We start from the raw sequence: 16,358 nt of genomic DNA, 5'->3' as shown, positions 1-16,358 counted from the left end.
AAAACAATGGAAGTATTCAGATCGACTCTCTGTAGGCTGCTAGTTATAGCCCTAGTCTAAAGTGATCAATGATGTTATGAAAAAAATCGTATTTTCGGGAAGAGACAGAAACATACTTGATGTTTCCGAAAAGGCCTAATTAGCACTGACTGAAGTAGCCTAAATGTGGATCATCAGGTTGTTGCTGCTGTCTATAAAGTTTATCATAGCAAGGTGCTTATCATGTGTATTTTTATTATTTCCGAAAAAAGAATCAATTCATCATTTTCCGATAACTAGATCTATGTCCGACTCCTTTCTAATGAAAACGAGCAAAAGTAAAACGAGTCTCTCGTCGCGCGCTATAACGGGGTGTTTGCGGTATTGTCCTCTCTGGTGATGATAATCTAGTCGATAGTCAAAAGTTAAATATCACCATATATTGTCAGTGAGTTGGTCATCGTTTGTTGATGATTAAAGTGAGATAGGTGTAGCCAATGTGCACCAATGAAAAATACAATGGAATTGATAGCAACCATATTCTTTCGGTTTTCGATCTGCATATGTTGCCACGTAGGCTACCATACTACAGAATTATATTTAACGATATTTAACTGTATTAGATCTATGTTAATAAACGTAGTGACAAATAAATTTCAATAAATATTTAGAGCTGTTTCAACTTCGTCTGGTATTGTATAAGCTATTGCATTTTGTTTATTTCCCCATGTTTCTAATCTTTGTAAATGTTAGAACATATATAACTATCCTGGCATATTAATATGGAAAATATTAAGGTAGATCTAAGTATTAAAAAAAATCACAGTTTTAATTAGGATAAATACCCCAAAGTGTTAACACTTTTATCACTTATTGGTGGGCCAATTCATAATTCATATTCAACATTCTTGCTTCAAATATGGGAACTATTTATTTTATTTGGCAATATATATTTTTCATTTATGTACATATTTTTCAAATAAGGTTTTAGAAACTTGGCCATGATATTCACTTGAATCACTAGTTTGAGTGTACAGCAGAAAGGTAAAGTTACTGCTTTTGAAAAACTACAGTTGATCTGTTGACTGATAAAACTATTTGCCAATATTACTATCAGTTACATCATACTCTATTAGTCTAAGTAAATGGGATTTATCTATACAGTACTGGTTTATTTAAGAATGTGATACTTTGTGGTTTCTGTTTTTCTTTCAGGTGGAGAAAACAGTATTGTGGGAGCGTATTTGTTTAAAGTACATATCACTGACACAAAGGTATGTCTGATTCAATAATATATACAAACATCTTCAAGAATTAAAATTTAGATGATTCTTATTTAATTATACCCACAATCTAAAAGGGCGGGGGTATAAAGTTACACCAATGATTCAGTGCTAAAAGCTTTTCTGCTTATGTATGATCCAAGAGCATCATGGTATTAGTGTCAGCGCCTTCGCACTTTCAGCAGTTTTTAACTGTTTAAAGACTGACATCAGACATCAAAACATTATTTTGGGGAATGCAACCGTTATTTTGTTATGTCAGAAATATGTCCCTTGCCTTGCCATTTTATAACATGTGTGTCATTTTTTATTCAGTTACCAAGGCATAAGGAGAGACTGAGGATACAGTTGAAGATCATCCCTGTGACTTTTCATTTGAGGACTGAAAAGGCTCCCCAGCAACTCAGCCCATGTTCTGACTTGTCATTTAACAAATAAATAAAGGTCACCTCAACCAGAATTCTATTGTCATTTCGTTTACCTAATGGATCTTAGGACATCAGATGCATAGACTATTCTGTTTGTCACAGTGTTGCTCTCAATGCTGAATGTATGAGGTAAGGCCAAGAAAATTTAAATGTTTCAATTTGTGCAGGGCTTATTCTTTGATGGTTTTTAATTTGCAAATTCGTGGGAAAATCCAATATCTTTTAATTGTGTTGAAACATTTGTGAACAATTTGCACATAGCCTTGAAAATTGTTTTGGAAAATGAATATTATATTACCAAATTGTACATGTAATTTAAAACATTTAGATTTATATCTTGGCCGTATTTCAAACTCTGCCAAAAAAGAGTGCATTTCATTGACTTGCTGTTTCATGGATAGGGTTAAAGTGAATTCAGTTTGCAGAATGTATTTCTTTGTACCTGACGTCTTAACTAGATTGGTACAAACTTTTCAGGCTGCCTGGGAGGTATTGAGGAATAAAACAGGCGTTAATCTACATGGACATTGCAACAACGTGCTGCAATGCCTGTAGTGTCGCCATATGTAAACAGTATGCGATACCTACGTTGTCGCGACGTAAAAAATGGACGTTGTGACAACGTCTTGATTTGGTTGTATTTTGGTTTACGCACAACGTCGTAGCAACCAATCTGGGAGTCTACAGAATTACGTTGTGACAACGTAACATCACAACGTTGTAGCAACGAAAAGTAAACGTTGTCACAACGTTGTAACAACGTAGAATTGTTGGCTGGGTACGTTGTCGCGACGTTTTGGTTAAACGTTGTAGCAACGTAAAAAATGGACGTTGTGACAACGTCTTGATTTGGTTGTATTTTGGTTTACGCACAACGTTGTAGCAACCAATCTGGGAGTCTACAGAATTACGTTGTGACAACGTAACATCACAACGTTGTAGCAACGAAAAGTCAACGTTGTCACAACGTTGTCACAACGTAGAATTGTTTGCTGGGTTGTTCTGAGCTATTCTAGATCTCCCGACGACAACGAATTAATACGTTTGTCGTGATGAATATGAACAGTGTAATTGAACAAAAAAAAAACATAATATGTGTCACGGCAGAATCGTTATCCTGTGGTGTACGGTATATCTGCAGTTTATAAATAGCATTTCTCACATATACACGGTAATCGGTGATTTCAACAGTGTTTTTCTTCATTGTGTTCGTCTTGCCTTTATCTGGAATCTGGATGACAACGATCGTGTAAAAAACCCTGGTAATGGTCAAAAATATTTTCACGTGATCAAAGTAGTTTTTTGTCGTTTCCGTGACATTTTTTCATTGCCCAGTAGCAATGTATTTTGGCAAGGTCACACTTGTCCGATGAAGCTCTTCGTGCCGAAGTAACTCGATCCGTGAAACTTGGCGGGTCCCAGTGACCCAGATCCCTCTTGATTGGCATGCCAAGTGTCATTTGCATAAGGCCATCCATATTTTTTGTATGTGTTTCTCCCCTCAAGCCTAAACTAACCAGAGAGCGGCCGGACGAGATAAAATATATGTTACTTATCTAAAAATGTCTTTCAATAATTGTGTAAGTTATGTTATGACATTTAAAAAAAAAGTTTAAACACTTGGTACTAGAATCTAGTCTATGAATTTGTTTATTATGAAGATCGATTCGCTTTGCTTCGGAAGCGAATTTTTAATAAACAACGGAACAAAGATAAAGTTGATCTGGTTCTTTTATAAAGTTGAGCTAGTAGTATTTCTTTTAATAGATCTGTGCGCAATTTTCCACAGCGGCAGCAAAATAAAGGCCTCGAAAACATTATATTATTTCACGTCGCAATGGAAATAAGAATATTAAAATACGGACAGCCTCACAGACTTCGAAACGATGTTCAAATAAATATTTGTTCACATTAATTCTGTCATGTGCGAGAAAATGGATTTCAACATTATTTTCATCAAGCTTATTCAGGTCGCTGGCTGCACAGATCATCCTCTCTTGTAAACTACTTCGGCATGAACACATGTTTTGTCGCGAAGCTCAAAGCAACAATGTTTCTCTCAGATACATTTTTCTCTCCATCCATGACGAGCATCTGTCATAATGTGCCTCAACAACCTTCCTGGTCAGTTGAAGTCAACAATGTTATACACACGGCCTCATTCACGGCTTCATCACAAGATTCCTTCCAAATACCCACCACGTGATCAGGGTGACGACCTTGGGATGAATTAATAAATTAATTTGCACTTTTAGAAAAGATTTTTTTTCGTGAATATTATTATTCAAAAATATCCTGTACATGGTACTTTGGGATTGCACTGCGGATTTCTTTTATTACTTTATAAAACTTTTTGTTTTCCCCTTTCTGACCTCGCGATCTCCTAGCAACCCCGCCCCATGAGTGCATCGAGTTGCTGCTTACAACTGACAAGAACTTTGCAATTTCGCTTGTCTTCAATATGAGCAACAAAACATTTTCATGTAAATCCTAATTTGACGAAGAGTTGTTCGAGATAATCAGGAAGCCTTTGGTCATTTCGATTGTGACATTGGTGACTTTATCGTGGAGAAAGTTCCAATTCAAGATGACTTTATTCCGATTCACAACTCGAATCGACAAGATGGCGCCTCTCTTCCCGCCCTTGCAAGTGCAACAGAAACTTTGACAAATTCAGTGCCGATTCTTGGGAGTAGTGAATCAGTGTCACAGCGAGATTTCATTGTGGAACCAGATGAAGCCGAATATGTATGTTCACACTTCTTTTGTCAACCATGCGTGACACGGCACAGACAATCGCAGTTAGGGAATGGTGCGGCCACCATGTTGCAGAAATTCGTCGATTCGAACACATTGTTTCTGGACTGAGCTAAATAAACGAAGTGTTTGGAGAGATCGTAGATACTTGGACTTGAAGAAACGGAATTATACGTTGCAGCAAATGAAGGATTGGTGTGGACAAAACGGGAAAAGGATCCCAGATTGTATTTTAAAACTTTTGCGCGAAGTGTATCCAAATACCCCGAACAAAAAATACATGGGACAAGTGTGGATCTAATGATCAAACTCAGTTTTGTGTGTGAAAATTCTGTGAAAGAAAAGGAAATTCATAATTAAAGTTGTCTTGGAATATGTGTATTGGAGTTTTCGTTTATCGTAAGTACAATATTATCCGGATACGCCTTCTGTAGGCCAAAACATCAAGTATATTCAGTTATACTTATTTACCAGTTGCTTATGTGCATTGTTATGTTGATACACGTAACATATTCATCCATTGTAGTCAAGCTGAGAAATATTGGCGCAACTTCTGGTGCTTCAAATTAGGCCCCTTCCTAAACACTAGTTGAAAAATCTCTGTAATAATTTACGTTTTATGAATATAAACTGATTATTGTGTGGTACAAATCTAACTGTTGAATGCAAATGACCAAAACTAAACAAATATCTGTTATTTTCGGATTGAACTGAAAGAATCGCGTCGTCAATTTCGTATTTAAGTATCGTTACTGTTACATTAACTGAAACTGACGTTCTGCTGCTGTTCTGCCGTAAAAATATACAACACAATACACTTTGACCACAAATGCATTAAATGTGCCACATGTACACATGACCATGTGCTTTGCTATTTATAGCACAAACGTAAATAAGCTCCGCCCACTGTGATCGATGCAGACGCCAAACACGATCGATTCGATTTTTTAGGATAAAACTACAGAAAATTTATTGACTTATATCTTGATATGGAGCCATTTGTTGTATCCATGGTTTGTCATTCAAGTTGATACGAAGTTTGACGGTCAATGGTGATCTTGTTCCCGTATGGTTTTCAAAAAACGTCTCCCAACACTCGGTTGTGTTTACATTGTCAGACATTGTTCGAAACTGAAACACCGCCACCTTGCGGGCTATTTATAGTCAGGGTGGGGCTTTAACTCACTTGCCTCGGGAAGATGACTTTATTTGTCGTCAGTGTCCTCCCTTGAGAAATTTGAACTGATTTTTGTACAGAAAAAAGTGATGTGTATATTATGTACGAAGTCAAGAGCTGAATGTAAATAGGGGCATGCAACTGCCTAACAAATCAACGCCGAATGCATGTTGTTTTAATGGGCCCAAATGTATATAGTCAATCTTCCGTGATTATGCGTCATACTTACTGACCGCCTCATTATCCTCGACCTTCTGGTCGGGTGGATATAGAGCCTCTACCGAGGAGCGGAAGTTACTATTCCGGCGTACTCACTATTGTTCTTGAAGAAAATATAAAGAACTTTATGTCAATGTTCACTTCGCCTGTGTAAATGCATATACTTCGAGTATATTAATTACCCCACTGTAAAAACTGGCCATAAAAGAAGTCTTTGATAGGCATTCTGACTTGACCCGTAATAGTATGTTTTGCGGTAGCGAGTACAAAGATCTGATCTAAATGATTTTGACTATCACTGAAATGCAAATTTGAAAAAACTTCGAGTTTTAACTGACAACTGAAGTGTGATACATGTTTGGGGATCTACAGGTACAGCAACAACCCATCCTTGTCTTTCATAGGAGTCTGATTTTCACACACTGTCTGACAGGACATATTGAGTCCCTCGAGTGTAGAAAACTAACAAAACTCCGATTTTCTGTTTTACGAATTTATTAAATAACAAAGTAAATAGTAAAATGTACAAAGAAACACCTTGTGTAAATTGTAAGAAAAACAGTGGATATCCTAAAGCTTATGGTAAAATATATCAAATGACATGACGAAATAAAAGCTTGTAGATAGGAAAAAACCCACTTTACCGTTGATTAACAAGTGCATATAAAACATTTCAGAACAAGGATATTTTTATCAATTTTATACATTTAAAAACGTAAATGTATGTTCAACATATTTTGATTGTTTGCGCATATATATTTAAATATTTTAAATAAACTAGAGCAACTTCAAACAAATATTTACATTACGCGCTTTAATGGAAAAACACATACAATTCTTTCACTCACGGGTGGCGTAAAATCTGAATTTTATCACCAATTAATGAACACATTGTCATTATATATAATTGAGGTCAATACATTATTTTAAGTGGAGAATGGAGGGCTACCGAAGTCAGCAGTATTGCAGCTACATCGCGGCGACCTGTAGTGTGGTCAAGTCTGGAGCAGACAAACCACTGATCGATAGTGTGAGGAAGCAGAGATGACACACCTGAGAAACAGTCTTCGAGGTGGTTTCCCAATTCAAGCACCTTGCATGGCATCAGTGCTACCCGACCACCACTGTGTCGCCTCTTATAACAAGCGTGCAGTACTGGGACCTATCTTGAGATGACTGACCACACGTTCTCCCAAATGACTGTATCAGAACAGTTATTTAGGTAGATACTTATCCTTAGATGAGCTTAACAATTATCAGACTACACGTAATGCCCCCATAAGTAACATACATCCTATTTCAAACAGTTGGACTGAATTGTCAGAAGCATTGTTGTTCTATTGCTCTATTGTCTCTGCAAGGTCTAGTTGGAACGAGACCTCTTCACGCCATCACCAGAGCAAGCATCATCATCCGATGCCTTCCTCTTGACTGATCTCCTGGAGGAAGTGGAGGCGGTTGAGACAGCAGGGCTGGAAGAAGTTGTAGCAGATGTTGGGCTCGAGGAAGAGGCAGACGTGGTCGTCGACGTGGTGATGGTAGCCCTGGCCGTGGAAGCGGTAGAGGTGGCAGCAGAGGAAGAGGTTGAAGAGGAGGGTGGATTGTCCTGTTTCCTCCTCTGCTGACGGCGTTTTCTCAGCCACCATTGCTTGGGTCGGGCAACGAATTTGACCTCAGTTGAGTCCTCAGAAGATGCTACCTTCCTCTTCTTAGAATCGCCCGTGTGTACATCTAGCATATTCCTTCTTCTCTTTCTGGATTCAGTGATCTGTCAAAACAGCAGATAATGAAATATCAATAACTTATTCTTTGTTGCTGAACATCACACTCATCAATATAACGCGAGTAAAGTATCAACTACATACTAAAGAACACGTTTTCTGAATTTACATGATGTTTGGCTATTGTCAAGATCTTTCAACGCCAGAACGAAGACCACATCAGGAAGTAGCCTGACACGTGGGTCCTTGATCGACCTACCAGCTGGATGTCCCTCAGACTGAGTCTGGACATGGGTGGCACCAGGCGGCGGTTGGCGTTGCCGGTGTAGGGGACGAGAGGAGGGGGTGGTGGGCGAAGACGAGGTTTCCTGTCTCTGGCTTGTTCTGGCTGTAATGTAAGATGTTTAACTGAAGGACGTGCACAATTCTACTTCAACTACAAGCATGTGGTTTGGTTAACAACAAACTATATTCATAAAATAAAAGTAAAGTTCAAAATTCCTTGAACCAAATAGCAGCGTTGTTTAGTTTCAGTTACTTCAATAGTATATTTATTCGTATTCCGTTTGTTTACCTGATTCTCATCATACCAAGGTGCAGATGCTCGGGCCTGAAATACAAAGAGCCTTTATTATGCCACCCATAAATAAATCAACTCTTCCATAACCACATGTGCTTGAATGATACGGGCAGGGAATGACTGCACCTTAGTAACGGCGGGAAAGCTAACACATACCACTCTACCTTCCATAGGGATATTGTGAGTGTCATTCAAATTGTTTTCAGTATTGCCATGGAACTGACACATGTTACAGCTGCAGAGTTGAAATATACACGTGTCCACTGACCTGGGGTTGTGAGAATCTTAGTTTTAGGGTTTTCTCATCGATGTCAGATGTCCAAGACACTTGGCTGAATTTGACCTTCTTGGTTCGTACATTAGCAGGAGAAGTCTTTGTTATTTCGCCAGTCTGAAACGAACAATGTCTTATTTATGTTCATACAATGGTTACTATTCTTAGTTTTGAGGCTTGAAAATCCGGGTCAGGGGTGGTCTTCAGCAACCGATGCTTGTCGTAAAATTCGACTAATGGGATTGGGTGGTCAGGCTCACTGACTTGGTTTATGCTTGCCCTGTTATCCCAAATTGCGTAAATCTCATGGTGTCAATCACTGGAATTGTCTGGTGCATATTCGATTTTTTTTACAGCTGGAATATTACTGAGTGCGGCTTAAAATAACAAACAACTAAAATCTTATTTTTGTGTAAACGCCAAACGTTGTATTCATTCTTCAGTTCATGTGAAGTTTACCTGATCAGCACATGCAGTGGCTTGTTTGGTTTTTTCTTTCTCCTCATGAGAGTTCGGGATTTTGGAGGCTGAGCAGGATGTGCTTGAGGAGGAGGTGGAGCGGGATACATCGGTGTCACTATCCGACTCAGTCTCTGGCAGAGCCACGGTGGACGCGTCTACAGCCTGAAACAGCAACACATTGCCAGGTCATAAGGAAGGGATATGGTTTGAACTAATCAGAACTGAAAACACAGAGTCAAAATCGGAAACAGAATGATGTCCCAGTGTGACTGAAATATGGTTAGAATCAATGTCATCTCAGACAGAGACTGTGGACCAGAACGACAGCCAGGGTGTCAGAGAGGAAAACATAGAGGTCAGAAATATTCAGATTCCAGCACCGTGGTCTTTACCATATATAGATACACACTCACAGACAACAAGAGATAGAAGGTTGGCGGCGAGAAGGAAAAACGTTAAACGTGACTATTACACTGAAACCGCGCCAGTGATCTAAAACAGATTCGGCACGGGACGCCAGATTAATTGTGGATCTATTCACAAGACTCTCACTAACTCAAACATACTCTGCATCTAGTTAGTAGTCGCCTTGCTTGTATTTATGGCCTAAAAACAGGTAACCCAGCTGATCTGCATAGAAGATCCTGGCAAACGGCTAAATATCAGTATACATTAACAAAATGTTCACCTTCTTTGTGTGGGTTGGAGTAACTGTCTTAACAGTTGGAGGCTGGTCCTCGGATGCTGACTCCTCTGAAGATGACGGAAGAGGTTTTAGTTCAGCATCACCCCGGCGAACGCTCTGTATGAACTGTAATTTAAGACACACAGCTACATCACACAGAACAAACCTTCCTAACGTTTAATGACATATAGATCAAATGTACCTTAATGTTTGAGTTGTGAATGACTTAATCCAATGTGAAGACCATTGTTGGTGTCCCCCGCCGTGATCAGGCTGTAAGAATGCCAGAAGAGGGGTAAACCCAACTCACTCATTCTTAATCCAAAGACAGTATGTGCATTTAGCATACATGCATACCTGTCATGTCGTCACGTCATCTGCTCACCTCACTCATCATGCGCAGGTGTTTCAGCTCGAGGGGAGACTGGGCGTGTTTAGCCGACTCCAGCATCTCTGGCGCCACGATATCTGCCAGGTTCAGTGACTCCGCCTTACTGCCAGGGGAGATAACTTTCACCGGTCCTGACTTGTTGGCTTCAGAGGTTGATGCGCAAGGAACTGTGGCAGTCTCCTTCTTTGGTGTCGGCACATTCTGGAATGTCAGTGAGGATTAGTAATATGAATTAAAGGCAGTGTTATGAGAATCTGTTGTCGATGCCAGTGTATTATCTAACAGTTGCGAGTACGCACTAAGTAAAGGTGATTCAAAGTGAGGATAAGAACTCTTGAGAAGAACGACTACCTGATTATTTGTGGACGACTTGATGCCAAGGTTAAGTTTAGGAGGCTTGAAGCGAGGCTGGCGAATCCCGATGTAGGCCGAGAGAGAGTCCCTGTTTGTTTCAGGCTTGATGCTGGGAGTCACGTGATCTCCATTCTCATGACTCCTGTCAACGGGATTTGGCTTGATCGCCACAGCGTTGTTCAGGGTGGCATCTTGTCCAGAGACTTGGTTTCCATTCTCGAGATTCAGGGGAGAAACGCCACGTCTGCTTGGTGCTGTACGCTCGGGCCGATTCAGGGGAGACAATCCTCTCAAGTTGATCCTCTGAACATCGGCTTCCTGGGCTGATGGTCGCGTCCAAGTTCTGTTCATGGCGTAACGTCCAGCTCCATTTGGAAAAAGCCTGTCCCGTGACAGATTCCCCATATAGGTGCCCTCTTCCTGACAGTATAGGGCTGAGATACCTCGTCTGGGGTCCTGATGTCTGTTCCCGGGACACACGCGTCTGGGGTCCTGGTATCTGTTGAGTGGAGACACGCCTCGTCTGGGAGGATCGTGACCTGCATTGTAAATCATTTGTTATTTGTATGTTTATGGAAAGTTTAAGATCGAAAACATGCATGATGGGCATCTAGGCTAGGTCCAGACTGTCTAATTTCAAAATAAGAAGCTATATTTTATCACTTACGGTATGAATATAGATAAACACAATTAATGGCTGAGTCAACTTGGTCTGTCAAACTGCATCAACGTGTGAAAGCTTATTCTTTTGCCTAATGACACATTTAAACACATTGTGACACAGCATACATTTTGTTCTTTATAGCTTTTGATATTTTCCTTCATAGCATAGTCGTCCATCTACGAAAACAGGATACTGTGGATGATTGGAGGCATGGATTCCTAGCCTCTCGTGTATGAGAGCAGCTCCTAAAGTATGGATAACTGAGGTTAAAGGGGCATTTCGAGCCTCATGTATGAGATTAGCTTTGTATGGATAACTGACATTAGCTTTGCATGGATAACTGGCATTAAACGGGCATTTCTAGCCTCAAACCATACATCTTCATGTCTTCGCGTACACATGGGCGTATTCATAATGAGCTAAATGCCTTTCATACGACTGTGAGCTGGACGATTTGTCTTCGCGAATGTAATTTAAGGAGTAAAGATGTATTTGTTGACGTTCATCAGCTGATAAAGACAGTGCCCCGCGTGAGCAAATTCTGCATTGGGCGAAGCGCTTCATTGTAAATAATAATAACAACAATAATAATCCATTTATAATGCGCCAGATAAGGTGAAACTGAGAAACGCGACGTCTTGTTGGTGGTGTACCGTCGGGCCGATTCAGGGGAGACAACCCTCTCAAGTTGATCCTATGAACATCTGCCTCCTGGGGTGAGAATCGCGTCCAGGTTCTGTTCATGGGACACACGCGTCTCTCGTCCTGGGTTCTATTCAAGGGGGACCGACCTCGTATAGAAGGGTCGTTACCTAAATTGTAAATGGATAGCAGTTGTAAGTATTGAATTGTGCAATTTAGTCACTGGTTACAAGTGTAAGTTGCCTGTACTTTGCCCGGGTCACCGCGACTGTGAACTCGACGACGATGTTGCCTAAGATGGTATTCGTATATGTAAATAATGACAAGAACCTTCGTATTATATATATGTTAAGGATGACATGGATTACAACGCTAGGGTTTTTTCAGCCGAAGGCGTTGAATCCAAATCAGCCGCAGAGGGGGAGATAACCTACTTACAATCATGGACTACGAACTCGATGAACTGTTAAACAATAAGGCAAAACCCTGATGTAACGCTTACACCCCTTTGGTCGAAATCTATTAGTCCAACCTTGAGAAACAATCTGATTAAACAATGGACATATGGTATACCCTTGATGTTAAATGCAAATATCTTTTTGCCTGTAATCAAGGTACACATGGGGCACGGGTGGCCCAGTCAGCCAAGGCGCCGCAATTGGCTGTGCAGAGTTGCGTCCCATGATCACGCCAAAAAAGTCTGATTGTGGGTTTAAAGCCCGGTTCGCCCCGATTATGTTTCTAGGTTTGTCAGCACCATAACCGTGCTCGTGGGTTTCACCGAAGTGGCAGACGCCTGAGACCTGCATCACTTCGGGCTTTCCTCCCACATTAAGCTGACACGCTGTGATATAACTGGAATACTGTTCAAAGCGGCGTTAAACCAATCTCACTCAATTATTCACTCACTCAAGTGACACCACATCCCCTCTCCGCAGATAGAAATTTAGAATTGTAATTGGTCCCCTTCATAACCCTGAATCTGCCAATGTGTGCAGCAAGTGTTGTGGCACCAGCGAATAGTGAGTGAGTTGGGTTTAACGCCACTTTTAACAGTATTACAGTTATATCGCGGCGTGTCAGCTTAATTTGGGAGGAAAGCCCGAAGTGATGCCGGTCTCAGACGTTTACCACTTCGGTGAAATCCACGAGCATGGGTATGGTGCTGATAAACCTAGAAACATAATCGGGGCGAATCTGGATTCGAACCCACAATCATAGGTTTCTGGCGCGTCCGAAGGGATGCAACTCTGCACAGTGAATCGCGGCGCCTTAGACGACTGGGCTACCCATGCCCCCGCACCAGCGAATAAATGCTCAACAATTATTTATAACAAAACTGATAAAACCTTGTAGGGCGGGTACGAATTAATTACGGGTCCTGTTTGTTCTCAACATTGGCAATCGTAGTCGGCGGCCTAGTCTGCCATACAGACCCTGATACAAATATATCCAATACAGCCCATGCAAGTCTATAATGTTTGGCAAGTCTAAATTACTGAAGTATTAGAATCTGAAAATGAAGAGAGTCTCCTGGCTCCTTTTTATTATATTTTTATTGAGATAATCAAGATAATTTAACAACTATTTCTTTTCTGTAAGATATGTTTATTTAAGAGACTAGATGTTAGCCTATCGTCGGCCATAAGACAGAAGTGGATTCTCCGATCGTAAAATATGCGAGTTATTTAATATGTTTAGATCAGGGCCCGTTCCAGTCGGAGTGCTACAATTGTCACAATACGTCTTTGATAAAGTGTGGGAGCTACGGTCGCTTTGAGGAACAGGGCCCGTGGAAAGAGGAGTTTCTGAAATTAGCCCCGGGGTGTCATAGGGACATATACACCCCTCACTTTGACGTTAAGTAAAATTACCAATATATCACGCACGCACGCACGCACGCACGCACGCACACACACACAAACATGTTTTTTGTTGTTTAACGCCGCACTCAGCAATATTCCAGCTTTATAACGGCGATCTGTAAATAACAGAGTCTGCACCAGACAATCCAGTGATTGACATCATAAGCATCCCAAGCAATTTGGATACGATGACATGCATCAACCAAGTCAGCTAGCCTGACCACCCGATCACGTTAGTCTCCTCTTACGACAAGCACAGTCGCCTTTTACGGCAAGCATGGGTTGCTGAAGACCTATTCCTATCCGGATTAGGTTCATAGTTAATCCATTTTTCACATATTACTAAATCTAGGATATTAGAAAAAATGGCATATTAGTAATCACGGGTATCTGATTTTTTTTTACCAGAGCACCAATGATAATGATGAACGGGGTCGGACTGAAAGGTCCTTGTATGTCGTTCTAAGTATGTTTTTTCTAAGTAATAAATTTATAACTAAAATCGTACATGGGTTGGGTGAAGAGACATTGAGCCTAGAGCCCGCATGTCCTGTGAGTCTTTATTTCGTTGAACTCGGAGACACATTGAGAAACAGAAGTGAAGGAAATTCAGAGAAACAAGGAGCGGTCGGGTAGCCTAGTGGTTATAGCGTTCGCTCGTCACGCCGAAGACCCGGGTTCGAATCCCGACATGGGTACAATGTGTGAAGCCCATTTCTGGTGTCCCCCGCCGTGATATTGCTGGACTATTGCTAAAAGCGGCGTAAAACCAAACTCACTCACTCACTCAGAGAAACAAAGGAGACAGAACATGGAATCGAGGGTGGTAATTAAAAGTGTTCCGATGTAATTATTACACATTATAGCTTAAATGACCAGTGATGCCATCCTATTGTCCTATTGCCTTTATAGAATCACTGATGCGTTTATAGATTTTTTTAACCGGTTTTTAAGCATTTTAAGCCAATAGGTTTCGTTGGAGAATCGAAACTGATTATTCTCTTGCACTGACGTTATATATTTCTATAATAATGGTTGTTTTACGACATGAGTACTGGTTGATCACATGTTTGTTTGACATGGATAGTGTCTTCGGGAGTGACCTGAGCCTTGACTGGGTGTTTTGGGGCTAGTATAGAGGATTGACCTGAGCCTTGACTGACTGTTTTGGGGATAGTATAGGGGATTGACCTGAGCCTTGTCTGAGTGTTTTGGGGCTAGTATAGGGGTGTGACCTGAGCCTTGTCTGAGTGTTTTGGGGATAGTATAGGGGAGTGACCTGAGCCTTGTCTGAGTGTTTTGGGGCTAGTATAGGGGAGTGACCTGAGCCTTGTCTGAGTGTTTTGGGGCTAGTATAGGGAATTGACCTGAGCCTTGACTTGGTGTTTTGGGGCTAGTATATGGGAGTGACCTGAGCCTTGTCTGAGTGTTTTGGGGATAGTATAGGGGATTGACCTGAGCCTTGATTGGGTGTTTTGGGGCAGGTATAGGGGAGTGACCTGAGCCTTGTCTGAGTGTTTTGGGGCTTGTATAGGGGATTGACCTGAGCCTTGACTGGGTGTTTTGGGGCAGGTATAGGGGTGTGACCTGAGCCTTGTCTGAGTGTTTTGGGGCAGGTATAGGGGAGTGACCTGAGCCTTGACTGGGTGTTTTGGGGCAGGTATAGGGGTGTGACCTGAGCCTTGTCTGAGTGTTTTGGGGCTAGTATAGGGGAGTGACCTGAGCCTTGTCTGAGTGTTTTGGGGCTTGTATAGGGGATTGACCTGAGCCTTGACTGGGTGTTTTGGGGCTAGTATAGGGGATTGTCCTAAGCCTTGACTGGGTGTTTTGGGGCTAGTATAGGGGATTGACCTGAGCCTTGTCTGAGTGTTTTGGGGCAGGTATAGGGGTGTGACCTGAGCCTTGTCTGAGTGTTTTGGGGCTAGTATAGGGGATTGACCTGAGCCTTGACTGGGTGTTTTGGGGCAGGTATAGGGGTGTGACCTGAGCCTTGTCTGAGTGTTTTGGGGCTAGTATAGATGATTGACCTGAGCCTTGTCTGAGTGTTTTGGGGCTAGTGTAGAGGTGTGACCTGAGCCTTGTCTGATTTTTTGGGGGCTAGTAAAGGGGATTGACCTGAGCCTTGTCTGAGTGTTTTGGGGCTAGTATAGATGATTGACCTGAGCCTTGTCTGAGTGTTTTGGGGCTAGTGTAGGGGAGTGACCTGAGCCTTGAGTGGGTGTTTTGGGGCTAGTATAGAGGATTGACCTGAGCCTTGTCTGATTGTTTTGGGGCTAGTATAGAGGATTGACCTGAGCCTTGTCTGAGTGTTTTGGGGCTAGTATAGAGGATTGACCTGAGCCTTGTCTGAGTGTTTGGGGGGTAGTATAGGGGAGTGACCTGAGCCTTGAGTGGGTGTTTTGGGGCTAGTATAGAGGATTGACCTGAGCCTTGTCTGATTGTTTTGGGGTAGTATAGGGGAGTGACCTGAGACTAGGCTCAAATCACTCTTGAGTGAATATTTTTAAAGGATTGATTTCACTGGCGTAGAGATTACAAACATCGGGAAATATCTTAATTAAACATATATAGCAAAAGTGAAAATAGTGTTTGTCTTGGATTACAGATAAGTTAAATAAATTCCTTTCATAAAGCCCGGCGTAAGTAAGGTAATTGTACATTGCTAAAAAGGTGAAGACAAATTCAAGAAATCAAGAAGAAGAAAGCATGAAATAAGCAAATAAATCTGAACTTAACATAAAAGAAGTAAAGGAAGGAACAGAAAATACCTGAATAGCTTCTCTGATGCATATCAAAGTCGCTAAATGAACCCAGGGATAGCAGAAAAAGCAAGAAATAGTGCAGAGTCTGTGAATACGTCTAATCGCTTCAGAGACA

General features: G+C 41.3%; 1 protein-coding gene and 2 long non-coding RNA genes across 3 annotated transcripts; 1 reads left to right on the top strand and 2 right to left on the bottom strand.

Moving 5' to 3' along the window:
- The first annotated feature begins 390 nt into the window (after positions 1-390).
- Positions 391-1,716, top strand: LOC125374903. Its single transcript, XR_007218801.1, has 2 exons — positions 391-1,253; positions 1,578-1,716. It is a non-coding gene; the product is annotated as an uncharacterized LOC125374903 (long non-coding RNA).
- Positions 1,717-7,839: 6,123 nt separating this feature from the next.
- LOC124151347 lies at positions 7,840-8,492 on the bottom strand. The gene is made up of 3 exons (XR_006863352.2): positions 8,413-8,492; positions 8,139-8,174; positions 7,840-7,952 (listed from the first exon to the last, which is right to left on the bottom strand). It is a non-coding gene; the product is annotated as an uncharacterized LOC124151347 (long non-coding RNA).
- Positions 8,493-8,862: 370 nt separating this feature from the next.
- On the bottom strand, positions 8,863-16,358 carry LOC125374806. The gene is made up of 5 exons (XM_048386464.1): positions 16,250-16,358; positions 10,308-10,849; positions 9,951-10,157; positions 9,569-9,691; positions 8,863-9,042 (listed from the first exon to the last, which is right to left on the bottom strand). The coding sequence occupies exons 1-5, from the start codon at positions 16,269-16,271 to the stop codon at positions 8,863-8,865; spliced, it is 1,074 nt and encodes a 357-aa protein (XP_048242421.1). The 5' UTR covers positions 16,272-16,358.

The sequence above is a fragment of the Haliotis rufescens genome, unplaced genomic scaffold (genome assembly GCF_023055435.1).
Source record: "Haliotis rufescens isolate VD_foot unplaced genomic scaffold, xgHalRufe1.0.p SCAF_6, whole genome shotgun sequence".
In the NCBI taxonomy this organism is placed as follows: Eukaryota; Metazoa; Mollusca; class Gastropoda; order Lepetellida; family Haliotidae; genus Haliotis; species Haliotis rufescens.
This window is presented reverse-complemented; position numbering and strand designations above follow the sequence as displayed.